A 13,781-nucleotide genomic window follows, 5' to 3' on the forward strand; every position below is an offset into this window, starting at 1 on the left:
GGGTGAAGTCCGGGAGATGGTGATGGACAGGGAGGCCTGGCGTGCTGCGATTCATGGGGTCTCAAGGAGTCGGACATGACTGAGAGACTGAACTAAGTCACCCAAGATCATAGCTAATAAGCAGCAGAGTTAGGAATGGAAGCTGTTGTAGAGGTGGTGCTCTGATACTTTGTTACAACATCTCTAAATGAATGAACTCATGCACAAAGAATTAAGGACCCCCTGGCATCTCTACTTTTGGACAAGGAGCATGCTAAGGCTATTTTCAGATTTTTCTTTTGAGGATGAAGACATCCTGTCTACCTGGTCTTTCATCGGATCCATGAAGGGAGCAGCTGGCTTGCAGATAACTAGATGCACACACCAAACACCTGGATGTAGCTGGAATAGGATAGGAAGTGGCCGGAGGGGCATGCTACAAATAACAGCAGACGTTGAGTAGCTGAGGGGTTCCATGGTGTAATGGTTAGCACTCTGGACTCTGAATCCAGCGATCTGAGTTCAAGTCTTGGTGGAACCTAGTTCCTTTTACTTTCTAATTATTTGGAGCTTCCCTGGTGACTCAGATGGTAAAGAATCTGCCTGCAATGTGGGAGACCCGGCTTCAATCTGGGATGGGAAGATACCCTGGAGAAGGAAATAGCAACCCACTCCAGTATTCTTGCCTAGAGGACTCCATGGATGGAGGAGCCTGGTGGGCTACAGCCCATGAGGTTGTAAAGAGTTGGACACGACTGAGCGACTAACACACACTGAGTAAGAAAATTCTGAGAATTTAGTTCAGTCAGAGAAAATGGGGATGGGACACCCAAACCTGGGTGCCAGAAAGACCCTACAGGTGTACACTGAACAACATTTCCTAAATATGACTTAAAAAAAATGAAGATAAAATACAGGATGAAAGTAATTATAAATTATCATCAAGATGAACATATATGGATTTATTTGTTGATTATAAAAATGAAAAAGTGGGATTAAAATCTACACTTACAAATGTTATAACAGGGTAGAACTAGCTGTATACAGGAATATTATGAAGCATGACTGATAATATTACTTCAGCAATAATGGTGTGGTCTTCTTGTGGTTTACGGAATAATGGTAGAGCCTAAGGCCCAGTGCTTTTCTTTTTTCTATAATTGCCTTTCTATTTCTTAATCTACTACTGATCCTGAGAGTTTTACCTGACAGCCATTAAAAATGATATAATTTAGTCTTCCACATTACTCTGAAACCTAAATTGGAAACAAATATTTCCTAAAAAGCAATTACATATTTCTGTGCTTATTATACTTGCTGTACATATATTATAAAAGTTGAGTGCTTTATGTTAGAGAAGTTAATCTGAAATCATTCTTAATTAAATTCCTCATTCTCTGTACTTGTTAGAAGAAGTAAAATGAAATGGTAGGAACATCAAAGGTAGAGCATTGTTATTGTATGTTTGGCAAACTATGAAAATTAACATTTGAAAAGTACTTCACTGTGTTGATGCTTTATTATTGTTTAGCTATAATAAAGATGGAAATGTGAAAATATTCCAGGTGGTTATATCTTATAAATAAAGGAGAAAATCAAGTAAACACAAAGCATAATAATAACAATGTCTCATGTAAGATTTTGAGAAATATTTTTCACATGTATTATTCTTACTGCATATTTATAACAACTCTAGGAAGTTGATTTCTGCTTTATTGACTATGCCAAAGACTTTGACTGTATGGATCACAACAAAATGTGGAAAATTCTTCAAGAGATGGGAATACCAGACCACCTGACCTGCCTCTTGAGAAACCTGTATGCAAGTCAGGAAGTAACAGTTAGAACTGAACATGGATCAACAGACTGGTTCCAAATAGGAAAAGGAGTACATCAAGGCTGTATATTGTCACCCTGCTTACTTAACTTATATGCAGAGTACATTATGAGAAACGTTGGGCTGGATAAAGCATAAGCTGGAATCAAGGTTGCTGGGAGAAATATCAATAACCTCAGATATGCAGATAACACCACCCTTATGGCAGAAAGTGAAGAAGAACTAAAGAGTCTCTTGATGAAAGTGTGAAAGAGGAGAGTGAAAAAGTTGGCTTAAAGCTCAACATTCAGAAAACTAAGATCATGGCATCTGGTCCCATCACTTCATGGCAAATAGATGGGGAAACAGAGGCTGACTTTATTTTTCTGGGCTCCAAAATCACTGCAGATGGTGACTGCAGCCATGAAATTAAAAGACGCTTACTCCTTGGAAGGAAAGTTATGACCAACCTAGACAGCATATTAAAAAGCAGAGATATTACTTTGTCAACAAAGGTCTGTCTAGTCAAGGCTATGGTTTTTCCAGTAGTCATGATTGGATGTGAGAGTTGAACTATAAAGAAAGCTGAGCACTGAAGAATTGATGCTTTTGAACTGTGGTGTTGGGGAAGACTCTTGAGAGTCCCTTGGACTGCAAAGAGATCCAACCAATCCATCCTAAAGGAAATCAATCTGGGTTGTTCATTGGAAGGACTCATGTTGAAGTTGAAACTCCAATATTTTGGTCACCTGATGCGAAGAGCTGACTCATTTGAAAAGACCCTGATGCTGGGAAAGATTGAAGGCAGGAGAAGGGGATGACAGAGGATGAGATGGTTGGATGGCATCACGGACACAATGAACATGAATTTGAGTGAACTCCGGGAGTTGGTGATAGACAGGGAGGCCTGGCGTGCTGCAGTTCATGGGGTCACAAAGAGTTGGACACGACTGAGTGACTGAACTGAACTGAACTAGGACAGTTTTTTTTTTTACGTGAGGGCTTTCTGTTAGGCAACAGATTCCAAGGAATAACTTACCCACAGGAGTAAGGAGTAGTTGCAGAGGATGGAATTAGAATGTAGTTTTCTGACTTCCAATTCAGTACAATGAATATGATCACTGTAAGTCTCTGAAATGAAACTCTGCCTTGACACACAGGTAAAAAGATGAACACATGGCTGGTTTCTGACTAACAAAATTCAAAGGACAAATCATGTAAGTTGTGAGGGGCTAGTGTGAAATTTGAACACCTGTCGATACTGATTTGCTGGCCTTAAGCTGGACTATTCTGAGTAACTACTGATTCACTCAATCATAAAGAGCCCGAGGATGATGGATTCATTTTTACCATATTTAAACAGCTAAAACTAGTTTTAGGAACTGCATTTGGAAATTGTTGCAAAGAGTATCTTTTACTCACTGATTTACATAAACACATCCAGAATTACTTACCAATAGAAGATGACACCTTGGTGGTTTTTCTGGTATGCTTATTATTTTAATCCAAAGACCTCTTATATCCCAGACAGTAGAGAATATGTGTTTCAGGACAATGTAATACCTCCAGAAGAGCACTGAACCTCCAGCTACACATTGATCCATTTGGACCCCTCTGGGATTTTTGGGTCGAAGGAGAGGTATCTGGAGTTTCTGGGTTGATTTGTAAATTGCTATCATATGGATGAAATGTCTTGATTTTTTTCCTCCCCAAATAAACTCATTCTTTAGGGTAAAGAACTGGCTAAACTGAAAAAGACCTTCTATGGATGGAAATGGCATGAAGGCAATAAGTTTTTCCTTTAGTTGTTCAGAGTGATTATTCTTTTTTCTCTCATCTGTAGATAAAACATTTTCTGGGAAATGGACATATTTTGTTTCTCTGAATATCCCACTCACTGCTTTGTACTCACTGCTTTTCACATACTTCTGAAATAACTTCACATTAGACATCACATGTTAGGATCTGGGTGGGATTCGAGGAGAAACTTTGGAAATGCAAAATGCCTGAAAATTTGAGGATGTTTAACTTGGAAAAGAGAACTGAAGTTATGATGGTTGTTCTTAAATAATTATAGTGCAACCCTTTATACAGATGCAGAGAACAAAACTAGAAACAATGAGAAGTTGTCTTTGGGCCCAAAGTGTGATTTTATAAGATGATAATTCTCAGGATGGAGTGGGCTCCTGTGAGGGGGTGAAGGCAGTTAGCAATCTGTCATTTCTTAAGGGATGTCTTTTCAGAGGGGTTACTGAACTGGCTTTTACTTTGGGCTGGTTGAATTGGTTGACTTCCTAAGATGCTTTTTAAGTTGCAGAATCTCTGGTTTCACAATCTTTAAGAACTAATTCTGAAAAAAAAAAAAGATGTCCTGAGTACTCAGTGTGCGACACGGAGAAATCCTGAGTTGTCACTGGGCTCTAGAGCCTTAATCTGCAAGATGAGACGGTTGGATATGGGATCAAGGTACATTCTGTGGCCCTGAAGCTGCATCCAGCCTGAAATGTTAGGAAGAAAGATTAGAAGCCGCCACTATGTTTTACCTCTCAAATATGTTCTCATGTTCATGTTTTACTGGTTGTTAAAAACAGTACCAATCTTCTCATTTGCATTTAAAAAACTCATTAAAGTGGAAAACCCAAGTTGTAGGAATGGTTTTCTCCCATAAGAAGCAATGATGTCATTTTCATTGGGAAGGAAGACAGAAATGTAACCTGAAAAATCTTGAGTTTTCTTGACTAGTCCCTATATAAAACCGCTTGACAAGCATTGTACAAGGTGATGTTTACGGTCTCTGCACCTTGAATATTGTTTCTCATTCTCTCATTGCTGTTAGAATGGTGGTGGTTGGTGGCTTAGTTGCTAAGTTGTGTCTGACTCTTGAAACCCCATGGACTGTAACCCACCAGGCTCCTCTGTCCACGGAACTTTCCAGGCAAGAATATTGGAGTGGGTTGCCATTTCTTTCTCCAGGGGATCCTCTCCACCCAGGGATCGAACCCATGTCCCTTGCTGTGCAGGCAGATTCTTTACCACTGAACCACCAGGGAAACCACCAGCTCTTAGAATAATCGATTCTACAAGCAATTTGAAATTGTTGGCATAGGAAGCTTCTACCTTTAGGTCAGTCATTTCCTCTCAGAATCGAGCATTGACTGGATCTCAGAAGAGTATATCAAAGGAACAGGGGCAGTTTCTCTTTCTAGTTGCCACAGGAAATATATCTCTCAGAGCACAGAGGAGAACAAAATCAAATTTAATGTGTATTCCAAATCTTTTCAAAGTACTTTTTCAGCAACCAGAATCACCCAATCCCCAAATGAATATCCTAGTAATAACAGCTTTTACTTAAAATTTAGAAATCAGATTCTATGTTCACTGAGACCAAGAGCTTCCTACCGTATTCCTGAAAAGTAATAGAATTTGGCAGTTAGTAGACACTCAATGATATTTTGGTGAATGGGTACGTGAATGTACAATGGAATGGATAATTTTAAATAATTTTTCCCAGCTACACTTCTAATGGTGAGACAGCCCCCTGCTGGAAGAATGGATATTCTATATACTATCTGTACCTATGAACAGTACACTGAAAATATTGCAGTTAATCAGTCTTGTTTCTACACCAGGTCACAGGAAAAGGTGGCATCTTATCAGACAGAACATTGTAAAAAGCTCCATGAAGAATCACTGGATAGAACAGGACTCATTTGGCATTAATTGGGTATGTTGTCGGAGAAGGCAATGCACCCCACTCCAGCACTTTTGCCTAGAAAATCCCATGGACGGAGGAGTCTGGTAGACTGCAGTCCATGGGGTCGCTAGAGTCGGACACAACTGAGCAACTTCACTTTCACTTTTCACTTTCATGCATTGGAGAAGGAAATGGCAACCCACTCCAGTGTTTTTGCCTGGAGAATCCCAGGGACGGGGAAGCCTGGTGGGCTGCTGTCTATGGGGTTGCACAGAGTCGTACACGACTGAAGTGACTTAGCAGCAGCAGCAGCAGGGTATGTTGTTGATCAAACAATGGACTTCAAAACTGAATCTCATATACCAAAATTTCCTATATGATGTTACAAACCAAAACCTGTAGCATGCATAATACAAGGAGCTATAAGGGTCATTGTCAAATGAAGTTTATCTGATATATACATACATATATTTATGTAGCATAAAATTGTTGGAGAAGGAAATGGCAACCCACTCCAGTGTTCTTGCCTGGAGAATCCCAGGGACGGGGGGAGGGGGAGCCTGGTGGGCTGCCGTCTATGGGGTCACACAGAGTCGGACACGACTGAAGCAACTTAGCAGCATAAAATTATATATAATATTCATGCTATGCAATGATTATGCAAGTAATAAACAATTCATGAAAATCACTTGGTATTACTTTCTACGGAATCAAGATGAGATGTTACAGCTTTTCTTCCCATGAGTTATTCAAAATGATAATCACTTGTACTTTTTACACATGGAATTTAAAACACACATGCATGCACACACACAGACACACACACACACACACACACTCTCTGTCTGGAACTAACCTCTCAATTCTTAGGTTGTCAGGCAGCTGTGTTTTCCCTGTGTTTCTTTCCATGTCCTCGCTTCCACCCTCTGGGTGTTTCAGAGGCTGCTCTGCTGGATGCTGGAGGCCTAAAAGAGAGACGGGGCCAAGGAACTAGGAATGATCTTTCTGGAGAGCAAAGCATTGCCACCACACTTTGGGAGGAAGTTAGGATGGGGTAGAAGAGATTTAGGCAGCAGTTTCTATCGTGAGGTAGGTGGAGAGCACAGTGAGATGGTGACAGCCTCTGGCAGCCTGGAGGGTCTGATTCGAAGGAGGAGACAGTAACTAGTAACTGCCCTTGGAGACAGTAACTAGAATGGGGCATCTTTCACCTGGGAATGGAGCACCCAGTCAGGGTTGAACGTAGCTGGAAGTAGGCAGTAGCCAACTGGGAGAGCTCCAGGTCCCGTAACCAATCAGGAACAAGTCTTTAATAAAAACCCCCAGGAAGAGGTTTTCACTAAGCATCAAGAACCTAGACCAGGGGTTTTCAAACTCGGCTGCCAAATGGAATCACCTGAGAAACATTTAAGACTCCTGATGTTCCCCACGTTCAGATTCTGATTTAACTTGCCTGGGGTGTGGGTTGGTTATCTGTGATCATGCTCAGTTGCTAAGTTGTGTCTGACTCTTTTGTGACCGCATGGACTGTAGGCCACCAGGTTCCTCTGCCCATGGGATTTTCCAGGCAAGAATACTGGACTGGTTTGCCATTTCCTTCTCTAGGATATCTTCCCACTTCCCATCTCCTACTTGTCTTTACCACACAGCCACCTGGGAAGCCTCTGGGTTAGTTTTTAGGAGGTTTAAAAACGTCTTAGGTGATTGCAACGTGTACCTAAGGCTGAGAATCACTGGTTTGTACAATACTCTGGTGAAACAAGGAGTTCCTAATCTCACATGCATGGAATTTACAGATCCATTATTATTTCTACTGGTAATTTACCTTTCTCTTGCTCTATTTTATTCTTTTCCCCCTCATCACTGTGATAGGCAAATTAGTTACACCTTCCCCCACAAAGATGTCCGTGTCCTAATCCTTGGAACCAGAGAATATGTTACCTTATACAGCAAAAGAGTTTTTGCAGATGTGATGAAAGGTTTTGAGATGAAGATTTTATCCTGGTTTATCCAGGCTCACCCAAGTATAATCTCGAGGGTCCTTGTAAACAAAAGGAGGAGGGAGGAGAGTCTGAATCTGAGAAGGAGGTGTGATGACAGAAGCAGAGGTCAGTGGTCATGAGATGCTTACTTTGGAGATGGAGGGTGAACACGAGCCAAGGAACATTGACAGACTCTAGAGGCAGAAAAAACAAGGAACAATTCCTCCCTAGAACCTCCAGAAAGAACAGAAGCCTGGCTGACCCCTGGATTTCAGCCAAGTGACCCATTTTGACCTCTGACCTCAAGAATGAGACGAAAATTAACTTGTGCTGTTTCTACCAAATTTTTGGAAAGGTGTTGCATCAGCAGTAGGAAGTGAATACAATGGTTAATTCCACTCTTCTGTACTTACTTCTTCTACTACCTTAAATAATCAATGTAAGGACTTTGCAAAACATGCTTGGATATACAAGTATCCTTAAAGAATGTGTACATTTTACCTATAAGACACAACCTAATGTGACTATGGGGACTTCCCTGGTGGCTCAGACAGTAAAGAATCCGTCTGCAATGTGGGAGAGCTGGATTCGATCCCTGGGTTGGGAAGATCCCTGGGTTGGGAAGATCCCCTGGAGGAGGGCGTGGCAATGCACTCCAGTATTCTTGCATGGAGAATCCCATTGACGGAGGAGCCTGGCAGGCTATAGTCCACGGGGTCGCAAAGAGTTGGAAGTGACTGCATGACTAAGCGCAGCACAGTGTGACTATGGAGGGTTTCCCTAAGTTTCCCAAAGCCTTTATAGGAAACAAAGCCCTTCTCTTCTTTATTCTTATAAAAGTTTAAATGACAAATGCTTACAATGAGCCTTGGATCATTTTCACTAATGTACACCAGACAAGTGCCAGTGAAGATGCTGAGTGACTTCTGGTTTGGGGTGGAGGAAGTGGGATGGAGGAAGCATGAAGTACTCAGAGTTAGAGAGTAAGAAAAAGGGTAAGATAAGCAGGGGACAGGAACCCCCACACTTGCACTGCTTCAGTTGGATACCCATAATCAGAAGCCATGTGTGAAAGTCTTTGAGCTCAGCTGCACGTGCACAAAATTTCGCAGGAGTGTCAGTTTCCACATGGGGCTTCCCAGGTGGCGCTGGTGGTAAAGAACCCCCTGCAGTGAGAGACCTACTGGACTAGGGTTGGATTCCTGGGTTGGGAAGATCCCCTGGAAGGATTTGTACAGCATAATTATCCTTCTATCCAACCTTTTTTTTTTTTTTTGGTCTGTCTGTTTCACTGAATATAAGCTCATTTCAGTAAAGATATTTTGTGCACCTGATGGAGTGGGGAAGCATTGACTATATGTGGTAGAAGGGAGTTTAGATTTAGTGCAAAGGACAAGAATTGTTTAAATACAACACTAGCTATAAATAAATAAGTGACAACAGGGTGGGTAAAATAGAGGACTCCTTTAAAATATCATAACTTTGCACTGAAAAAATTGTATATTTAAACACCAGAATCAAGAGAAAATTATTGATTTGGAAATCAAAAGTTAATCAGATCCTTCTCTCTTCATGGCCAGAAAGCTGGAAAATTGTGATGAAGAGTGTGGTATGAATTGAGGTTGGAGGAGTGAGTGGGAATCCTACCAGCGAGGGATTTGTTGGCTGGGATGCAGAGAAAGGCTTGGACTTTACGGTACTTTCAAGGGGAAGTCATTGGAGGACTTTAAGCAGAGGAGTGACAAGATGTGGTTAATGCTTAAAACAATCCTTCTGGCTGCTGCATGGAGAATGGGCTGTGGAGTCGGGGACACAAGTAGAGTGGAAGCAGAGAGACTGGCCAGGAGGCTGCTGTAGGGGTCTAGGTTAGAAATGACGGTGGCTTGCACTGGGATGGAGGAATAGAAATCAAAAGGAAGAAATGTGAAAGATATTTTGGGGGCACAGCCAAAAGGACTGTATGAGGGAAAAGGAAGAATCAAGAAGCATTCAGCTTTTGACTTAAGCAACTGAGTGGGTTGTTGGTGGTATTTACTGAGACAAAGTGTGTGAGGTGACTAATAGGTTTGGGGGCAGAGAGAACAGAGAGTCCTATTTTGGGTATGTTAATCTTGAGATGTCTATTTGACATGCAAGTGGAGATGTCATTAAGGGAGTTGGATATGAGGAAGGAACTTGGGAAAGAGGCCCAGGTTGGCTCTTTTAATTTAGGATTTTATCGATGGACCAGATGAGATTACATGAACAAGAGTTTAGACAAAGAGAAACTCTGAGGCATCTTCAACTTTTAGACGTCAGAATAAAGAGGTATAAACAGCAAAGGACCATAGTGAAGAAGAGATGGGAGTGTATGGTGGCATAAGAAGCCACAAGAAGAAAGTAGAAAGACAGATAAGCAGTGTTTGATTGAATTTAAGAAGTTCAGTGTTAAGTTTATTTCATGTAACTAAAAAATTACAGTACATATATGTTGTACCAATGTTGGCCTAACTCCTAATGATGGAAAGTATAGTAAAAATAAAAAAGGTGACAATTATTACTGTCATTATTTAATTTTTCCTGAAAGAATTAGCCAATAAAATTATACAAAAGGAAAAAAATTGCAGTTATGCAAGTTTAAAAGACTTTCCAGTATTTTTACTTGGATCTCACTAAATTTATAGATTAATCTAAATGGAATTGACACTTTTACAAGTTTAAGATTTTTAGCCCAAGAACAGGGTATGTGATGTATTTAAGTCTTCTTTTATAGACCTCAATATAGATAAAACATTTGCTTCAAGAAGGTTCTGCTTCTTTCTAGTTAAATTTATTCTTAGGTATTTTTAAAAGTTTTATTTTGTATTGGAGTAGAGTTGATCATGGAGAAGGCAATGGCACCCCACTCCAGTACTCTTGCCTGAAAAATCCCATGGATGGAGGAGCCTGGAAGGCTGCCGTCTATGGGGTCGCACAGAGTCAGACACAACTGAAGTGACTTAGCAGCAGTCCATGGGGTCGTTGAGGGTCGGACACGATTGAGCGACTTCACTTTCACTTTTCACTTTCATGCATTGGAGAAGGAAATGGCAACCCACTCCAGTGTTCTTGCCTGGAGAATCCCAGGGACGGGGGAGCCTGGTGGGCTGCCGTCTATGGGGTCGCACAGAGTCAGACATGACTGAAGTGACTTAGCAGCAGCAGCAGAGTTGGTCAACAATCTTGTGTTAGTTTCACATGTACAGCAAAGTGATAAATACATGAATATATGCATTTATTCTTTTTCAAATTCTTTTCCTATTTAGGTTATTACAGAGTATTGAGCAGAGTTCCCTATGCTGTACAGAGTAGGTCCTTGTTGGGTATCTATTTTAAATATAGCAGTGTGTACATTTCAATCCTAAAGTATTGTAAAAACTCTTTTTGTTGCTACTGTTAACATATCTGTATCTGCATTGTATCTATATCTATACTGATATTGACATACAGATGCTCTTTGAAATATATATGTTTAAAGGATTATGCAGAGAAAGACTAAACCAGAAGTGAACAGAATCTTCCTAAAGAAAACACATGCTCTCTCTTTCCAAATATATATACATAGACATATGGTATATTCATCCATATACATGTATATAGATATATGGATTGTGATATATATATGCATATACATTTATAAACATATGTGTGTTTGTGTGTGTGTGTGTGTGTGTGTATATATATATATATATATATATATATATATATATATATGGCTTCCCAGGTGGCACTAGTGGAAAAGAACCTGCCTGCCAATGTAGGAGACTAAGAGGCACGGTTTCAGTCCCTGGGTGGGACGATCCCCTGGAGAAGGGCATGGCTACCCACTCCAGTATTCTTGCCTGGAGAATCTCATGGACAAAGGAACCTGGCGAGCTACAGTCCATGGACCGCAAAGAGTCGGACATGACTGAAGCAACTTAGCACACATGCACGCATACACACACACACACACAGCCTCTTTGAGCAATACTTAAACTTATCTCTGGGTGAGTTTTTTTTTTTTTTCTTCTTCTCTAATACTAGAGTCTTTTTCTATTTCCCTTTCCTGATTGTGACAGGTTACATCTTAATTTCTTGGGCGCTTCTTGAGATGCCCAATAAAGAAGGTGTGAAGAGTCTTCTTTTGTGAGTCTCTCCAAATGAAGGGCTTGAGCAGGAGGGTCAGTGAGGGTCACTGAGGGAAGAACAGTGTGGTCATCAGAATACTCCTATCATATTTTTAGTCATGTCTAAAATTTGAGCTGAAGTCTTACGAGTCCTATGAACTGAGACATTAAATTACGTTTTAATTTTAACTCACAGTTTCTTTGAAATTCCATCTCTTTGGTAACATCTTGCTTTTTTCCTCTCTCTTTAATAAAACCTCATTTCCAGAACAACAAAACTGCTATAGCTTTTCTTTCTTTCTTTTTTTTTTAATCACTTGGTAGTATCTTTAATTACAAAGACTTTTCCAATCACATCACATAGAGGTCATTTTATCCACTGCTCTGTTTGGCTGCCAATCTCTTATCTCTCTCCTCAGCAATGGTAAGGCGAATACCCTTTCCACGGGGAAGAGAGATCCATGGTTTGTTGCCTTTGCCAATAACAAAAATGTTTGAGAGCCGTGTGGCAAAGCTGTTGCCGTTCGCATCTTTCACATGAACTACATCAAAAGAACCTGGATGCCTCTCCCAGTTTGTAATCACACCAATTCTTCCCAGGTTAGCGCCCCCAGTCACCATGCACAGGTTGCCAGTGTCAAATTTGATGAAATCAGTAATCTTGCCAGTCTCCAAGTCAATCTGAATGGTATCATTCACCTTGATGAGGGGATCAGGGTAACGGATGGTACGAGCATCATGGGTTACCAGATGAGGGATTCCTTTTGTCCCCACAAATATCTTTCTTACTTTGCACAATTTATACTTGGCCTCCTCAGGTGTAATACGATGAACAGCAAATCGACCCTTGGTGTCATAGATCAAACGAAAATTCTCTCCAGTCTTATCAATGCTGATGACATCCATAAAACCAGCAGGGTAGGTTATATCTGTGTGGACTTTGCCATCGATCTTAATGAAATGCTGCATGCAAATCTTCTTTACTTCATCTCCAGTTAGGGCATACTTAAGTCTATTCCTTAGGAAAATGATTAGGGGGAGACACTCCCTTAGCTTGTGGGGGCCGGTAGATGGACGAGGGGCAAACACACCAGTCAGTTTATCCAGCATCCAATGTTTTGGAGCTGCTACGCGTTTCAGGTGCTTCTTGGGACCCCGGGTCATGGCTGCGCTAGGCACGAAAAGAGCAAAACTGCTATAGCTTTTCAAATGATTCCTTTCAAAAGCCTTATGGGGAATGTTTTTAATAAACACTAAAAAGTATTGTTCTATTTTTAAGCTTTTATCTCTGGTATCTGAACAGTTCCTAGGAGCTTTCTACTGGTCTGTTTAGTCTAATTCAATACAAAACAGGAAAATAATTATGCAAACTTTCCTAAAGAAGTGTTAAACAGATGCATGGTTTAAAGTACATGGAAACATTGCATTTTGATAATATTTGGATAATTTATTAAACAATAGCACATTAAAATAGCATTTGACATATATTTTGATAGTGTTATATATTAATGTAGTTGGCTGCTTCTTCTCTATACAAAACCAATTACTGCATTTGCTTTGAGTTAGAAACAGCAGTGGGATTAAATATTGTCTTCTTCTGGAAATTTGACTTAATAAGTTAATTCTCTGAAAGAATAAACATGTAGGTAGGAGGCAGGGTGAACACAGCATGCCAAAACAGGATCAACAGTGAGATTTGATGTCTTTAGAATATTGTTATAAGCCAGTTCATTAAACTACAGAATTAAAATTATATTGAGAAACTCAATAGCAAATGAATTTATGAATCATGCTTATTGGCAAACTCACAAGCTCAAATGATTTATGGAAAAACAGATGAGAGAAGAACCCAACTTAACTTGACTAGAGATGTAGTCAGTAGGGCTTAATTTCCAAGGGATCACATGCTTGGCAAGATTTCCCTAAAGGCAGAGGGAGAAGCAGAAATGGAACTAGGGGTTGTAGATTTTATAAAGTACAATGAGGGAGAGAAAAATGAATGTGTCCAGTGATTTATCCTTCACGTTTGTACTATTTGGTTTGGTTCCTGTGTCTGATAAAACTCTTATTGTTCTAAGTTTCTTAGGCAAATTCAGTGTTGGTGTCAGAAAGGGGGCCTGGGACTGCTTGATTCCATAGGGAAACTCAAGGGAATATTTTCAGTCCTCCAGTAGGAATGGAGT

General features: G+C 40.4%; 1 protein-coding gene, 1 long non-coding RNA gene and 1 other non-coding gene across 3 annotated transcripts; 1 reads left to right on the forward strand and 2 right to left on the reverse strand.

Moving 5' to 3' along the window:
- Positions 1-448: 448 nt before the first annotated feature.
- Positions 449-520, forward strand: TRNAQ-CUG. Its single transcript has one exon. It is a non-coding gene; the product is annotated as a tRNA-Gln (tRNA).
- Positions 521-3,926: 3,406 nt separating this feature from the next.
- Positions 3,927-6,942, reverse strand: LOC123334904. Its single transcript, XR_006553101.2, has 2 exons — positions 6,346-6,942; positions 3,927-4,293 (listed from the first exon to the last, which is right to left on the reverse strand). It is a non-coding gene; the product is annotated as an uncharacterized LOC123334904 (long non-coding RNA).
- Positions 6,943-11,947: 5,005 nt separating this feature from the next.
- On the reverse strand, positions 11,948-12,779 carry LOC102389811 (40S ribosomal protein S4, X isoform-like). Its single transcript, XM_044946912.2, has one exon. It carries the CDS (start codon positions 12,760-12,762, stop codon positions 11,971-11,973), a length of 792 nt encoding a protein of 263 aa, XP_044802847.2. The 5' UTR covers positions 12,763-12,779; the 3' UTR covers positions 11,948-11,970.
- Positions 12,780-13,781: the final 1,002 nt, after the last annotated feature.

Source organism: Bubalus bubalis, chromosome 8, assembly GCF_019923935.1.
Source record: "Bubalus bubalis isolate 160015118507 breed Murrah chromosome 8, NDDB_SH_1, whole genome shotgun sequence".
NCBI lineage: Eukaryota > Metazoa > Chordata > Mammalia > Artiodactyla > Bovidae > Bubalus > Bubalus bubalis.

Excerpts from the sequence above, each read along its gene's own strand:
- LOC102389811 (XM_044946912.2), bottom strand. The coding sequence starts at position 12,762 with ATGACCCGGGGTCCCAAGAAGCACCTGAAACGCGTAGCAGCTCCAAAA.